The sequence below is a fragment of the Trichomycterus rosablanca genome, chromosome 4 (assembly GCF_030014385.1).
Source record: "Trichomycterus rosablanca isolate fTriRos1 chromosome 4, fTriRos1.hap1, whole genome shotgun sequence".
NCBI lineage: Eukaryota > Metazoa > Chordata > Actinopteri > Siluriformes > Trichomycteridae > Trichomycterus > Trichomycterus rosablanca.
The window spans coordinates 2,096,019-2,109,996 of NC_085991.1; the positions used below are offsets into that span (position 1 = coordinate 2,096,019).

The 13,978-nt window shown below is 40.6% G+C and overlaps 2 protein-coding genes across 2 annotated transcripts in view; one reads left to right on the forward strand and one right to left on the reverse strand.

The window, feature by feature from the left end:
• Nucleotides 1-209: 209 nt before the first annotated feature.
• LOC134311289 (leptin receptor gene-related protein-like) lies at nucleotides 210-3,334 on the reverse strand. The gene is made up of 4 exons (XM_062992904.1): nucleotides 3,245-3,334; nucleotides 1,952-2,027; nucleotides 1,672-1,858; nucleotides 210-891 (listed from the first exon to the last, which is right to left on the reverse strand). Exons 1-4 carry the CDS (start codon nucleotides 3,258-3,260, stop codon nucleotides 775-777), a joined length of 396 nt encoding a protein of 131 aa, XP_062848974.1. The 5' UTR covers nucleotides 3,261-3,334; the 3' UTR covers nucleotides 210-774.
• Nucleotides 3,335-5,832: 2,498 nt separating this feature from the next.
• The window catches only part of LOC134312101 (tyrosine-protein kinase JAK1-like), a 32,132-nt gene continuing 23,986 nt past the window's right edge, over nucleotides 5,833-13,978 (forward strand). Inside the window, exons 1-6 of the mRNA XM_062993783.1 lie at nucleotides 5,833-6,004; nucleotides 7,831-8,027; nucleotides 8,119-8,242; nucleotides 8,540-8,669; nucleotides 12,300-12,463; nucleotides 13,163-13,502. Coding sequence (XP_062849853.1) covers nucleotides 7,847-8,027; nucleotides 8,119-8,242; nucleotides 8,540-8,669; nucleotides 12,300-12,463; nucleotides 13,163-13,502 — 939 coding nt within the window. The 5' untranslated portion in view covers nucleotides 5,833-6,004; nucleotides 7,831-7,846. The remainder of the gene's footprint in view (nucleotides 6,005-7,830; nucleotides 8,028-8,118; nucleotides 8,243-8,539; nucleotides 8,670-12,299; nucleotides 12,464-13,162; nucleotides 13,503-13,978) is intronic.

The following is a 13,978-nucleotide window of genomic DNA, read 5'->3' on the forward strand; positions in this document are numbered from 1 at the left end:
CATGAACAGATGGACTACAGTCAGTAATTGTAGAACTACAAAGTGCTTCTATATGGTAAGTGGAGCTGATAAAATGGACAGTGAGTGTAGAAACAAGGAGGTGGTTTTTATGTTATGGCTGTAGATTATAAACTGTAGATTATAAACTGTAGATTATACACTGTACACTATGACAGGAGCTCCGCACTGACAAAGAAATCTTTCAAGACTTTCATATTAAAGTAAAGCTTTTTTATTATTAACATTTAATATTATTACAATTATTTAGTACAAAAGCTTGGAAATTTACCAGCGCTGCTCTTCCCACCTCCTGGTCAGTATAATTGCAGTATGATTGCAGTTTCAGTAAACATGTGATTACTGGACTATAAAATACGCAACATCAAAAACTCAATACAAAACACGATACTAAGCATCTTAACGTGATTTAAAATAGTGTTGATTATGAAAGTAAAGTGAAATAAACCCTTAAAATAATAAACTGCATGCAGTGAGCGATGAGAAGCACCCGCTATACGTCAGTCCCAACACGTCAAGCCAGAAATGAGATATGATAGTGCAAGAATAAGATACTCGTCAGTTTAAAGTCCTTCTTTTTTTTTTAGCTTGTCCCAAATTATATCCACCCCCCACCCTCCAGAAGAACCCCCCCAGTCCGCTCCCTCACCACTGTTATTAACTTTATTAGTCAATTTTGGCCTCGCTGTTTCTGTGTTGCATCCCTCGCCCTCCTGTGTCGCTCTTCATTTCCAGATGTGCAAGATCTCCAGTGGTTCACCACTGTTCCCAGCTGAACTCGTCATTGTTCCCGAACACCAGGAAGAAGCCGAGGATGGTGAAAAAGATCACGCTGTTACCCGCCATCACCAGCCCGCAGGCTCCCCACTTAATCTGTTCGAAGACAGGGAAGGAATCGTTTGAAGAGGGAATCAAAACAACATGTGGAAAACGACTCACATCACAGTAAGGGAGTCATTTGAATATGATTCACAGTTACATATCTAATTCTTTAGGAGTTATTTAATTCAATTCATTCTAATATTCTATCTCTGTTTAGGAGTATAGGAGTCGACTGAAGTTGATTCACAGTCTATCTGAATCGTTTGGATTTGATTTATGGTGAAACGTTTTGTTGTCAGCACATTTGATTCATGGTGTATCAGAGGATATGTGGCATAAATCCAGAGCATTTAATATTGCTCAAAATAAAACAGAAATTGTGTAAATTCTATTTAATTCAGGATTCATTACAGTAATCTGGATTTATTTTTTGATGACAAAATACCCTGTATTCGAATCATATGAAATGAATCACTGTTGTACAATACATATGTATGAAGTCATATGAAGCTGATTTTATCATATAAGAGTAATTTAAAGTTGATTCATAATGTTAATGCACTTATACAAGTAATTTGAATCAGAATCACCTGGTTAGGGTCACAGTGGGTCCGAGACCTCTGTGAACACTCCTGGATAGGGTGGCAAACCATTGCGTGGTAGCACACACTACCAGCTCACTTACTAACTTACACCTATGTCAAATTTGGTTTCTATGAGGAGTTAAATTTAATTCATGGTTCATTAGAATCATTTGGATTTGACTCATGGTAACTGTACTCCCGTAATATATCTCAACAATTGGCACAACACCAACAAAACACTCCTCACCACTTCCTTCCGCGCCAGTATGACGGGCAGGCCGAACGCCGAGATGACGATGCCCGTGGTGAGGAAGTGTGCCAGTTCCCTGCACGTGTTGCTGGAGGAATCGGTGCTGTCGCTGAGTCTGGTGGAGATGAAGTACGGCAGCGGCGAGATCACGTAGAAGATCAGCACAAACAGAGGCCAGTACACTCTGCACGTAGAGATAATTTTAAAAACACAGATCACATCAAGAAAACAGCAAACATCGATATGAATCATTCACAAAGTGAGTGGAAATGCGTACCCGAAATGGTCCAGTGCACAACCCAGGAGCAGAAAGGTCAATCCAAGAGCACCGCTGAAGGACAGACCGACCAGAGCTGGAAATATCAGGAAATATCAAAATAAGTAAATAATATGCACACATGATGTTAAGATCAATCTATTTCCTCTGCTGCTCCTGTTAGGGGTCGTCGGTGGATCGTGATCCACATTATTAATTTGGCACAGTTTTTACGCCGGATGCCCTTCCTGACACGACCCTCCCTATTTATCCGGGCTTGGGACAGGCACTACAATGCACTGGTTTATGCATCCTAGCGGCCAGGTACCTATAGGATAATTCGGTGTCTGCATGTTTTTGGACTGTGGGAGGAAACTGGAGCACCCGGAGGAAACCCACGCAGACACAGGGAGAACATACAAACTCAGCACAGAAAGGACCAAGATATAGGTTTGTAATTAAAGCTGTGGGTCGTAGAGGTGCCCTGCCTTATAACGAGTCTGAGTCTTAGTTTTTTGTTGGATTTTTAACCAAACAAAATTGTGCCATCCTTTTTAAAAACCCAAAACCATGACAGCCAAAAGTATGTGGACACCAGTTCCCGTTCCAGCATGGCTGTGCCTCTTTGGTCTGGAGGAACTTCAGCATCCTGCACAGATCCAAATCCCCAACCCAACCCGACCGAACACTTCTGGGATGAACCGGAACATCGATTGCAAGCCAGGCTACTTGTTCTCAATGCCTGACATCTCAAACACTAAGTGAAAGAGCACAAAGTCCCACACACTCCAAAATCTCACGGAAAGCCTTCCCATAGGAGCGGAGGCTGTTGCTGCTGCTCATGGTTCGAATGAGTGTCACCTCAACTGTGGACATGCTGCCACCTACGTGACATTACGCGACCAGTCATGTAAACAAATTTTGGAAACTTGAATGTGCCAAAAATATTGGGACACTTGCAGCGTTTCATAATGTGTCATGTTTCCATACGAAGTTCTGTTTAGTGAAAGCATACTTAATATATTTACTCATAGTCATTTAAATATGGCTTATTTTTGTAAATCTGCTTCGTCACACTGTTTGTAACACTTATAATAAAAGTAACAAATAAATAAAGGATCTCAGGACTGTAAAATACAGTAAATATTCGTACATACGTGCAGATTTACACAACTGTCGTAGTTACTGACTCAAGAAAAACACACTATGATCGTCATGCTGCAGTAAAACCTGTTCTAACTCTTTTAACCAAAATCCAAGCATTAATTGTGTTAAAAACATAAAAAAGAGAATTATTTATTCAATAGAAATCACCTTTAATCCCCGCCATCTCGCTAAAAGTCTTTGTTTTTGTTGCTTTGTGTTGAGTTCATGGAGCAGAACTTCCTATTTCCTCCTTAAGAGACTCTTAAAGGAGCCGCGTCCCATTTCTTTTGAACGACTCACTGACGAGTCTGTGCTGAGAACGATTCATTCATTCATTTATTGTTTATTTATATATTTATTAGGATTTAACGTCATGTTTTACACACTTTGGTTACATTCATAACAGAAACGACAGTTACTCATTACACAAGATTCGTGGACAGTTTTTGTATCTCCAATTCACCTCACTTGCACGTCTTTGGACTGTGGGAAGAAACTGGAGCACCCGGAGGAGAACATACAAACTCCACACAGAAAGGACCCAGGCCGCTTCATCTGGGGATCGAACCCAGGACCTTCTTGCTGTGAGGAGACAGTGCTACCCACAGAGCCACTATGCCACCCCATTCATTCATTGTAAGTGCTTTGTCGTAGACAGGGTCGTGATGGGTCCGGTGCCACTAGGCGACAGCAGGCTCAAGCCAGGATCACACCCTGGACAGGGATTCGAACCATGGCAGGATATCACACTCACACGTTCACACTCACTATATAAAAATATAGAGTTTCCCAAACTGGGGTGAGCCTACGCATACCCCAGGGGTACGCCTAAAGGCAAATATAAGTTAAAAATGTGAAGATTCTACAGTATAAGCAATGGGAGGGGCAGTAGATTCTACAATATAAACAATAAGAGACCAGTAATAGTACTGGGTAAAGCTGTTGGTTACCAAATGGAAGGTTGTGGGTTTGAATCCCAGCTCTGACATTCAACCACTGTTAGGCCCTTGAGCAAGGCCCTTAACCCTCTCAGCACCAGGGGTGCTGTACAAGAGTTGCCCCTGCACTCTAGAGATGTCACTGCTTTAAAAATTAGCTTTCTTCAAAAACAGGACAGGATATCACACCCAAACTAGGGTTCAAGTACCCTCATGGGTACCATATGGACCACAGGGTACATCAAAATTTCAGGGTACATATATATAGAGACATTTAATCACTGCTTTGACTCTCTTCAGAAATAAATCCCTGATTAGGGTCCAGGTGGGTCACTGGCCGCAAAGCAGGAGTACATTCTGGACAAGGAGCCAAACCATTATAGAGCAGTACTCACATCTATAGTTGATTTACAGCAGCCAATCCACCATCTGCATGTTTATGGGAAGTGGGAAGAAAGATAATTCAAAGGTAATCCACGCATACACTGGGAAAACATACCAAAGTCCCTACAGAAAGTGGCAGAAGTGAGGTTTAAACCCAGGTCACCACCTACACTACATGCAGCATGTTCCTGACCTGATGTTTTGAATGCCAAACAAATGGGGTTTTTCTACTCTATTTTAGTTTCCACTTGATGATAAACACAGCAGTAGCCACACGGAGCCCTCAGCAGTTTAGCATTTCTAATGTAATGAGTCACTCCGATTATAGGCTCAGATCGTCGTGTTTAAGTCACAGTACATTAACCAAAGACGGCTGCAGCAGTGAATCACACTTCCTGAGTACACTAAACCACTGAACCACTAACTTCAGCACACACGGCAGGACTTCCACGGTACCTGATGTAACGGCTAATGTATGCAGCTAAAACTGTGAAAAATCCAACTTTTTAAAAACGTTTGCAATCAATTTCTCAATTATTTACATTATCATGACTTGACATAGACCACTGCCATCTATGGGATCTTAAAAACCAAAGATAGAAATGTTTGGACCAGAACAAGAACCTTGCTATTGTTTGTCAGTAGAACTAAACAAATATGTTATTTTACTTTATTAATCATAGTATTTTGAAACTTTTGTGTGTCTGCAGTGTGACTAGTAACATTTCACAAGTCCATGGTGTAAGGATTGTAATAGGGGGTAATTCTATGAATCAAGGATTACTGTCAACAATAATGCATATAATATAAAAAAATATATAAAAACAAATAAATAACATAAAATATATAAAAAATAAATAATATAAGAATAATATAAAATATAAAAATAAATGAATTATTAAAAATAAATTATTAATTAAAATAAATAAATAAATACCTCAAAAAACTGCCTTTCAAAGTTGTTGATTCATCGATTCAAAGATGTTATGAGTTTAGTGTGAAGACTTTTAGGAGTGTGAAGGAGTGTTGGTGTCGATTATGCAAAGCAAAACTGATGAGAAATGCCTCAAAATGCCCCAAAATGTATAATTTATAATATGACAAAGCAAATTAACCAGAGAGACTAATTTCATCTTGTGTACATGGTGAACTGGCGTGAAGTAAATGACTCTCAGGATCTGTTATTTATAAGATAAATGATTTATTTTTTACCACTGTATTTTTATATTCAACATGCATATTAAGTTTTAATTCAGCGTTAACAAAATGAATCGACTCTTGGAATCGAAAGTACTCCAACGCCTAGAGCTGGTTCCAGAAAAGGAGTCCATGCTTTAGAGAACCGAATGACATTTTGACTCGTGTTACGAAACGAGACGGAAAAACCCGAGTCGGCTAATCGGATTCGGACTCAGTTGCGTCGTTTACGGGAAGTTCACGCCGCGATTTACTAGAAGAAAGCCAAATTTCGTTCGTTAATATGGAGGCTAGAGACGTTGTTCTGACCAAATTAAACACAAAAATGGATCGTTGAGAGGTGATACTTTGGATAATTTGTCGAAGGTTGACTGTACGAGAAATCGCCGATGAAATATAACCGTCAGTGGTAAGTTTGTGTCTATGTTTTCAGTTTATACTTTGTCACTTTCCTGTATGACAAGACAGTGGTTGATGGCTTCGTCTCAATCCGGGTACTACTGCATTTATAGCACGCTAGCAGTGCGCCTGTGGATATCATACAGACACAAAGTAGTGGTCTAGTTAGGCACACTTGATAGTGTGTCTATGTTTTATTGTAACTAAGCCTTAGCTTTAAGCCTTATTTTCCGAATGAATAGTTATATTATATTTGGTTACCAATAACTTTCGAATATTTTACAGTATATTTATGGTCTCAGGTGGATTTGTTAAATATTAAAACGTTTTAATTTTAATAAAATAAAAACATAATTGTGAGTTTTAACAGTTTTACTCCCGTCATGTTTAAAATGATGTTGAATCATCAACTCAAGTCATTTTTTCAATCTATTTGTGAGGAAATATAAACAAATACTAAATTATAGCCACACTGCCTAGGCCAGTCCACATCTGTAAACTTGGTCAACCAACCAGGACTATATATGTTCTGTGACACCAATTGTCATTTAATTTGTTAATGTTTAACAACTGTGTAATAACGTTATAATAATAAAAAAACTAAGCATAATAATAATTTAAGCAATATTTACTCATAAAGACACACAGATCTGGGGAAGGGTACAAGACCATCTCACAGGCATTCCACATAACCTGGAGTTTAGTTTAGTAAGTATCTTTTAACCCACTACAAGGACTGGAACTGCTACTGTGACACCAGTTGCCCAAAAACGCCTGTCATTGCTTACACAGTATTTGCAAATCATCACTTTTAATACCTTCCAATGAAATGGCATAACATCTTGTCATCTGATGAGCCTAAAGTAAAGCTTTTTAGCTTAAAATGTGGTGTTGGTGCCATGATGTTATGGGGAGGATTTTTAGCAGAAGGATGGATATTTTCTCCAGTTGGGTGTCTTCTGTCGGACGCTTAAACTGGGAAGGTAGTTTCAGCAAGACAATAACTCAGAATGACACCATAATGGTTAAAAATAAAGAAACTTGATATCCTTAAGTGGCTTGGAGTTCTGAGCCATCAAACATCTTCAACAAGAACTAATTGCAGAACCCAAAGCATTTGAAACTAATGTAGTGATTCTAGGATCATGAAATGTACTATGGAATCAAAGGTACTTCGGCAAAATCCAGGATTTACGATGAAAAATTTGGACTTGCTAGCTCTTGCAATTCTGCCACTAGATGGCACTTGATATTTAGAACGCTCTCGAGCGAATTTCAGCTCGCACGTTTGCGGTTTATATTGCTTTAAAACTGACCTGGCCACAGGCTGATCATAGAGACGTTTGGTTTTATTGATCTCTTGGTATCTAAATAATAATGTATATGTAAGAATATGTAATAATAATTTTGTAGGCTGGTGCAGTTTTAAGCTGGATGCCAGAGTCTTGTAAGAATGAAACCTCTTGGCAATATATTGCCATAAACAGTGTATAAAAACAGTCCATATTGTGTGTTTCATTAATATATATTTTTATGAAAATAAGCGCTGTCTGCAGCTACTGGAGGACAAATAGTTTGAAGGCCTTAGAGATTTGAGGTTGGATTCAGGGTGAACACCCCTCCAGACTGTTTCAAGGTGCTTGGTTCGGGGTGTTTACGCAGCAGCCAATTTGAAGTCTTGGATGTCTTGGATGTCAATTAAGTTGAGTGTCTGCCATTAGACCATTAGAATGCAATGCATCAGTGACCTAGTGGCACAGAGTGACTGCTGTGCCCTTAAACAAGAAACGGTGGTAAAAATGTGGTAAATTTCTGATGCGAATCGCTCCCTGACAGAATCTTTATCGTGGAGATGGAAGTGGGCAGGCAGATCCTCGGAAAGTTGCAGAGAAAAAGGAAGCCGCGCCTCATGCTGCCCGAGATCGCTCAAGGCCTGGAGGTGAACTTTTATACACCCGAAGCGCACCAGATCACCCACCTGAGAGGCACGTATTCGGCGGAGGAGCTCTGCACCGAAGCCGCTCAGAAGCTGGGTGAGTAGCTTGAGCCTGTATGATATCGGTGGAAAGCACACAGTTAGATCTGGGATTATTAATTAAATGTATTTTACACATTTCTTTACAGGTCTGTCTCCGTTATGCAGTAGCCTGTTTGCTATCTACGATGAGTCGAGCAAGACCTGGTTTCCTCCCAATCACTCGTTCATCATAGACGAGACGACAAGACTGAAGCTGCACTATCGGATGAGGTATTCTGAGTAATGTGTGTGTGTGTGTGTGTGTGTGTGTAAGTGGACAAAAGATGTCGAGTCATCTAGAAATTTATGGGCAGGGTAATATTTAGATTTTTTTTAAATATTGACTCATCGGATGGGATGCGAGCCAATCTGCAGCTTGTCGGTCAGGGTGTGGGCGGTGCAGGAGTCAGAGGAATAACAATCGAGAACTAAAAAATGACTAGATTGATGAAAATAGCTGGAAATGCAAAGATCAGAAAGAGAAACACACGTTATATGAATTCTGTGTAACCCGTGTGTTTGTTCCAGGTTCTACTTCAGTAACTGGCACGGGACTAATAAAGATACTCCAGCTGTTTTACGCCACAGTCTCAAACGAACTGGAAACCAAGGAGCAGCTCTGCTGGACTCTCCATCACTGACCTACCTCTACACCCAGGTACGACTAATATGATATACAACATACACGACCAGCGTAACATAACATTATGAGCACTGACAGGTGAAGTGAATAACACTGATTATCTCTTCATCACGGCACCTGTTAGTGGGGGGTTGATGTTAGAAGCAGGAAAAATGGACGAGCGTGAGGATCTGAGGGCCAGATTGTGATGGCTAGACGACTGGGTCAGAGCATCTCCAAAACCGCAGCTCTTGTGGGGTGTGTCCCGGTCTGCAGTGGTCAGTATCTATCAAAAGTGCTCCAAGGAAGGAACAGTGGTAAACCGGCGACAGGGTCATGGGCGACCAAGGCTCAGTGATGCACGTAGGGAGCGAAGGCTCAATTGCTGAAGAAGTTCATGCTGGTTCTGATAGAAAGGTGGATATACAGAATACACAGAGCATCACAGTTACAGGGCTGTTACGGCAGCAAAAGGGGGACCAACACAATATTAGCAAGGTGGTCATAATGTTATGCGTGTTCGGTGTATTACCAAAAGCTAACATGCACAACCTGCTGAAGTATAAAGTTCATAACACTGTAAAACTGATGCATAAGTATGTGCATATTATGAATTAAAACACTGGGAGTACTGGGAACCTGATGTCTGTCGTGTTTCACCAGGTTCTGCAACTGCACCCCGTCCCCCATGTCACTAAATGATTGGAAAATATTAAAATAGGGTAAAAAATATATATACCAGCCGTTTCTAAGCCACAGCAGGATACAAGATCATCCGTACAAACAGTGTAAAGTACGTGGATCAGTGGTCTCTCTGCCAAGAATGGGAGACAAGCCCAAATTTTGGTCTGGTTGGTCAGATGTAATCCAAGAACCAGAAAAGAACCAGTCCACTGCTCTTAGAAGACAGGTGCCACTGTCTGAGGTCAAGCAAACTTTATATTGGCATGGGCTCCGACACTGCTGTTCATAAAGCTTGACTGAGATTTGGTGCTGATCACAAGGACAGAGAACAACAACACTGTACCTACTGTCAAACATGATGTTGGCAACATTCCCAAAGTCTCAATGTTCAGCTTATCAAAAATATCTGGACTGTATTAATAAGTCAAGACTGCCACGACTGTGTGTGTGTGTGTGTGTGTGTGTGTGTGAGTGATCTTATAGCTTCAGCTGTGGCAGTTAAGGACCATTCTGCCCAATCGGTCTCCTGGACATAATATGTATAGATGTAGATGTTTAAATTAGATTTAAAATGCATTTTTAATAGAGCAAAGTGTCCTGCACATTCATCTAATTGAGAATGTAGGATATATCATTTAAAACGTTACTAAGAACTCCCTATAACACTAAAAAAATTGTATTTTCTAACACGACACGACACGAAATCTTTTTCATAATAATGTGGTTAAAATCCGTGTGTTAGTCACGTCCCCAGGTCCTGTTACCCTCACGTATTCATCCTTCTGATAATAAACATGTGGAAATATGCTGCACGTCACGTTTTGAACAGCAATGTTCATTATCTGTATCTACTATAGGTCACAGGAAGAGCATTAGTAGGTTCTCCCTTTTTTCCCTTGTATGTTTTTAAACAAGGTCTTTTTATTGTTTTCAAAGTTTGATCACAGATACAGTACAACAACCCCCCCACCCCACCCCTCACCCATCAAATACCAGACAATTGTATTCCAAATTCCAGCAAGACATTACATAAATTAATACATGAACTGACAAAAATAATCGATCAGATAATAAAAAAAAAAAATAATAATAGTAATAGAAAACAAAGACAAAAAAGGCTGTTAGCCTCCAAATTCTCAACAAAAGTTAAAAAAAAGTTGCCAGATATTATAAAACTGGTCAACAGATCCATTGAGGGTGTGTCTAATCTTTTCCAGTTTGATATGACACATCACTTCCCTAATCCAGTAATTATAAGTTGGTGGAGTGACGTCTTGCCATTTAGATCAGTCTCCTAGCAAGAAGTGAGCAAAAGGACAACATATTTACTTCCTGTTCACACCAAACAGTTCAGTAAATGGTGAGGGAGCTACTACCTGTCCAGATATTGTAGAAAATGTGTCAATAAAGGACTGCCAGAAGGCGCGGAGCCTCGGGCACGTCCAAAACGTGTATGAGAGAGGCCAGGGACTGCCTACATCTATCACATGTGGGATCCAGAGATGCTTTAATCTTACTGAGTTTAACTCTTGACCAATGAAGGCTGTGTACGACTTTAAACTGAATAACAGCTTGTCTTGAACGAATAGAAGAAGAAAAGATTTCCCCCAGAATTTCATGCCAAACAACTTCTGACGTTGATTCATCCAGGTCTGCTTCCCACTTATTTTTAAGAGTTTCCAAACAGGAAATGTACTTTCCCTTGTATGTTTAATAATATTATAACTCTGACTGAGAAGATTCGTCACTTTTTCTTAGTTGTTATTTGTTTATTTTGAAAATATTTTTTGTGAGAAATCACTAGACTGTGCTCGGTGTGCTCTTAGCATGTTCTCCATGCTGCTATATTTCATGTACAGTAGACCCTTGACTTACAAATGTAATTGGTTCTGAAGGGCTGTTCTTAAGTCAAAATATTCGTTAGTTAAACCTATTTTCCCCATAAGAAATAATGTAAATAGAATTAATCCATGCCAGACCTCACAAACCCCCCCTTACCCCCAACCTCTCTAATGTCTTTTTTGTTATGAATACAAGTATATTCTCCCTTAAATCTTAAATGATAGAATAGACATTACTGTAATAAACAACAATAAACAACAATACACAGTAGTACTGTACTGTACATAAAAACATCACATTTCAATATACAGTAGTACGTGTGCTGTACCATACACCATAATACATTTCCTTCTTTTTTTTATATCAAATCTACCAGAAACAACAATAACTCTCATATTTCTGTATTATTTTCTTCTTTATTTCAGTAGTGTTGTATCTTGTAGGTGTAATTGCACTAAAGAAAGAATATTTTACTCCGAATTCCTATTTCTCTCTCACTCACTGTCCCCTCTGTCTGATACACAGTGACACCTACTGGCAGGAGTAATTATACAACAACAAATAGTAATAGATTTGTTCATTTTCTCACCACTAAGCTTTCTCTGCACTTTCTTTGAGGCCATTTTAATATTGAATTTTACAAAATATAAAGAAAACACAGAAAAAACACCGTCCACTGTTCGAATGTTCGCTCACTGTAGATATATATAGAGAGAGAGAGACAGTCGGAGTGAACTTGTTCCTGACGTCACGTGTTTTGCGAATTTCGGTTCATAATCCGAAATTTGTTCATATGTTAAGTTGAAAAAAATTGTTCATAACCCGAAATGTTTGTATGGTAAACCATTCGTAACTCAAGGGTCGACTGTATTTACTAATTCTAGGTTAAAAACTCAGTCCTGTTACTTTTAGTTCTGTTACTAACCCTAACCCTAACCCTAACCCTTTACCTTGTAAAAATTGAACAAAGGTGCCTGAGATTCGACCAAAACACATTCTGAGTAGTTAAGTGTGTGTGTTACTAGATTCAGTGTTGAACAAAGACACACACACACTCCACGCAATTCTGTGAAGTGGCCCTTAAACGTGTTTGTTTGTTATGATTACAAGTGACTCATGGGTTATCTGTGTGTTTTCTAGAGCCAGCATGATTTCCAGGGAGGCACGGCACCACTCCGAAGCCCTCAGAGCGAGGAAGATACCCAGCATATAGAGAACGAGTGTTTGGGCATGGCTGTGATGGCCATATGCCACGACGCCCTTGCCAAAAACCTGCCCACGCGGGGCATGGCCAAGAAATTCAAGTAAAAACTCTCAGTGGTTTGTTTGTGTGAATCTGTGTATCTGAAATAAATGCTTGTTTTTGATTAAAAATACCAGAAACAGTAGATTGAACAGTAGAAATGAAGCTTTTTAGGAGTGAATCTGTTCGATAGCAGAACTTTGATTTGCAAGATTTAATAGCAACATAGGACAACTAACAGAGTTCCAAAGAGGCCAGATATTAAAGGTTTAAATCGTAGACTTCTGTCATTTAAACTGGAAAATGGAACTCGGGTGGCATCTCTTGGTCTGTTACTCTTGCCGGTGTTACCGGACTGCTTGGGTACCAGCAGACACAGATGGGCTGCTGCATCAGCGACCCCTGCTGTCAGGTCAGGATATTTGGGTTGAAGCGTGTTCCTCACTCCAGACGTCAGGCGCTGGCTGATAAAAAGAAAAGTCTGAGGGTGTGTGTGGGAGTCTGCAGGATGCATCCCAATGAAAACATTATGGGCGGCCATTTACTGGAGTTTTGTGTTTGTTGGTGTTGGTATAAAGAGCACAAAACCTGGACCCCTGAGCAATTTAATACATCTGGAAGGACTTTATCCTTCAGATGTATATCTTACTACGGGTTTCTGTTATTTTGTCCACTTGATGTACTTTATATGGGTCTAACGGACCATCCTGAGAACATCTACAATAAATCGGTCAGTCACATGACCTCTCCTTTCTTCCAGGTACAAAACCTACATCCCGGCCGACCTGAAGCGCTCCATCTCCCAGAGGAGCGTCCTCACCCGGCTCCGCATCAACAACGTCTTCAAGGCGTTCCTGGAGGAGTTCAGCGACAAGACGGTGCAGAGGAACAGCGTCAGCCAGCACGACCTCAAGGTCAAGTACGTCGCCACCCTGGAGACCCTGACCAAGCACTTCGGCTGCGAGGTGTTCGAGCCCGGCCTGTTGAGCGTACACGAGAGCGAGGAGGTGCGCTCGGGTCCGGGGGACGAGGATGCAGCCCGGCACCGCGTGCTCGTGTCTGGAACGTGTGGCATCCGGTGGCAGAAAGTGCCACCTGAGGTAAGACAGGATTGTAGTTTGCTTTAAATTTTGTGCAGTGGTCCCCCATAGCATGATGCTCCCACCACCATGTTTCACAGTATGTGCTTGCCGTTCTGCCCAAAGAGTTTTTGTCTTATCAGACCAGAGAATCATCTGCAGAGATGGTTGTCCATCCAATATGTTCTTCCAACTGTACAAGGTTGTGCCATTTCAAAATGATTGAGGCCAGTGAACACTCAAAGCTTCAGATATGGGCTCTGTTCGAAACCCTAGTGAGCTGCCTTGCTGCCTACTGCCTACCTGATCAGCTGCCTCAGTAGAGTGGGTTCTAATAAGACGTGGAACTCATAGGGCAGATTATTTAGACGCTCTACTTTACGTCATCACAGTTTTAGCTTACTAAGCTAACACAGTTAGCCTCAGGCCGTTCAAACCGACTTTTTTAACCCCCTTTCATGCTGTTCTTCAATGGTCAGGACCACCACAGAGCAGGT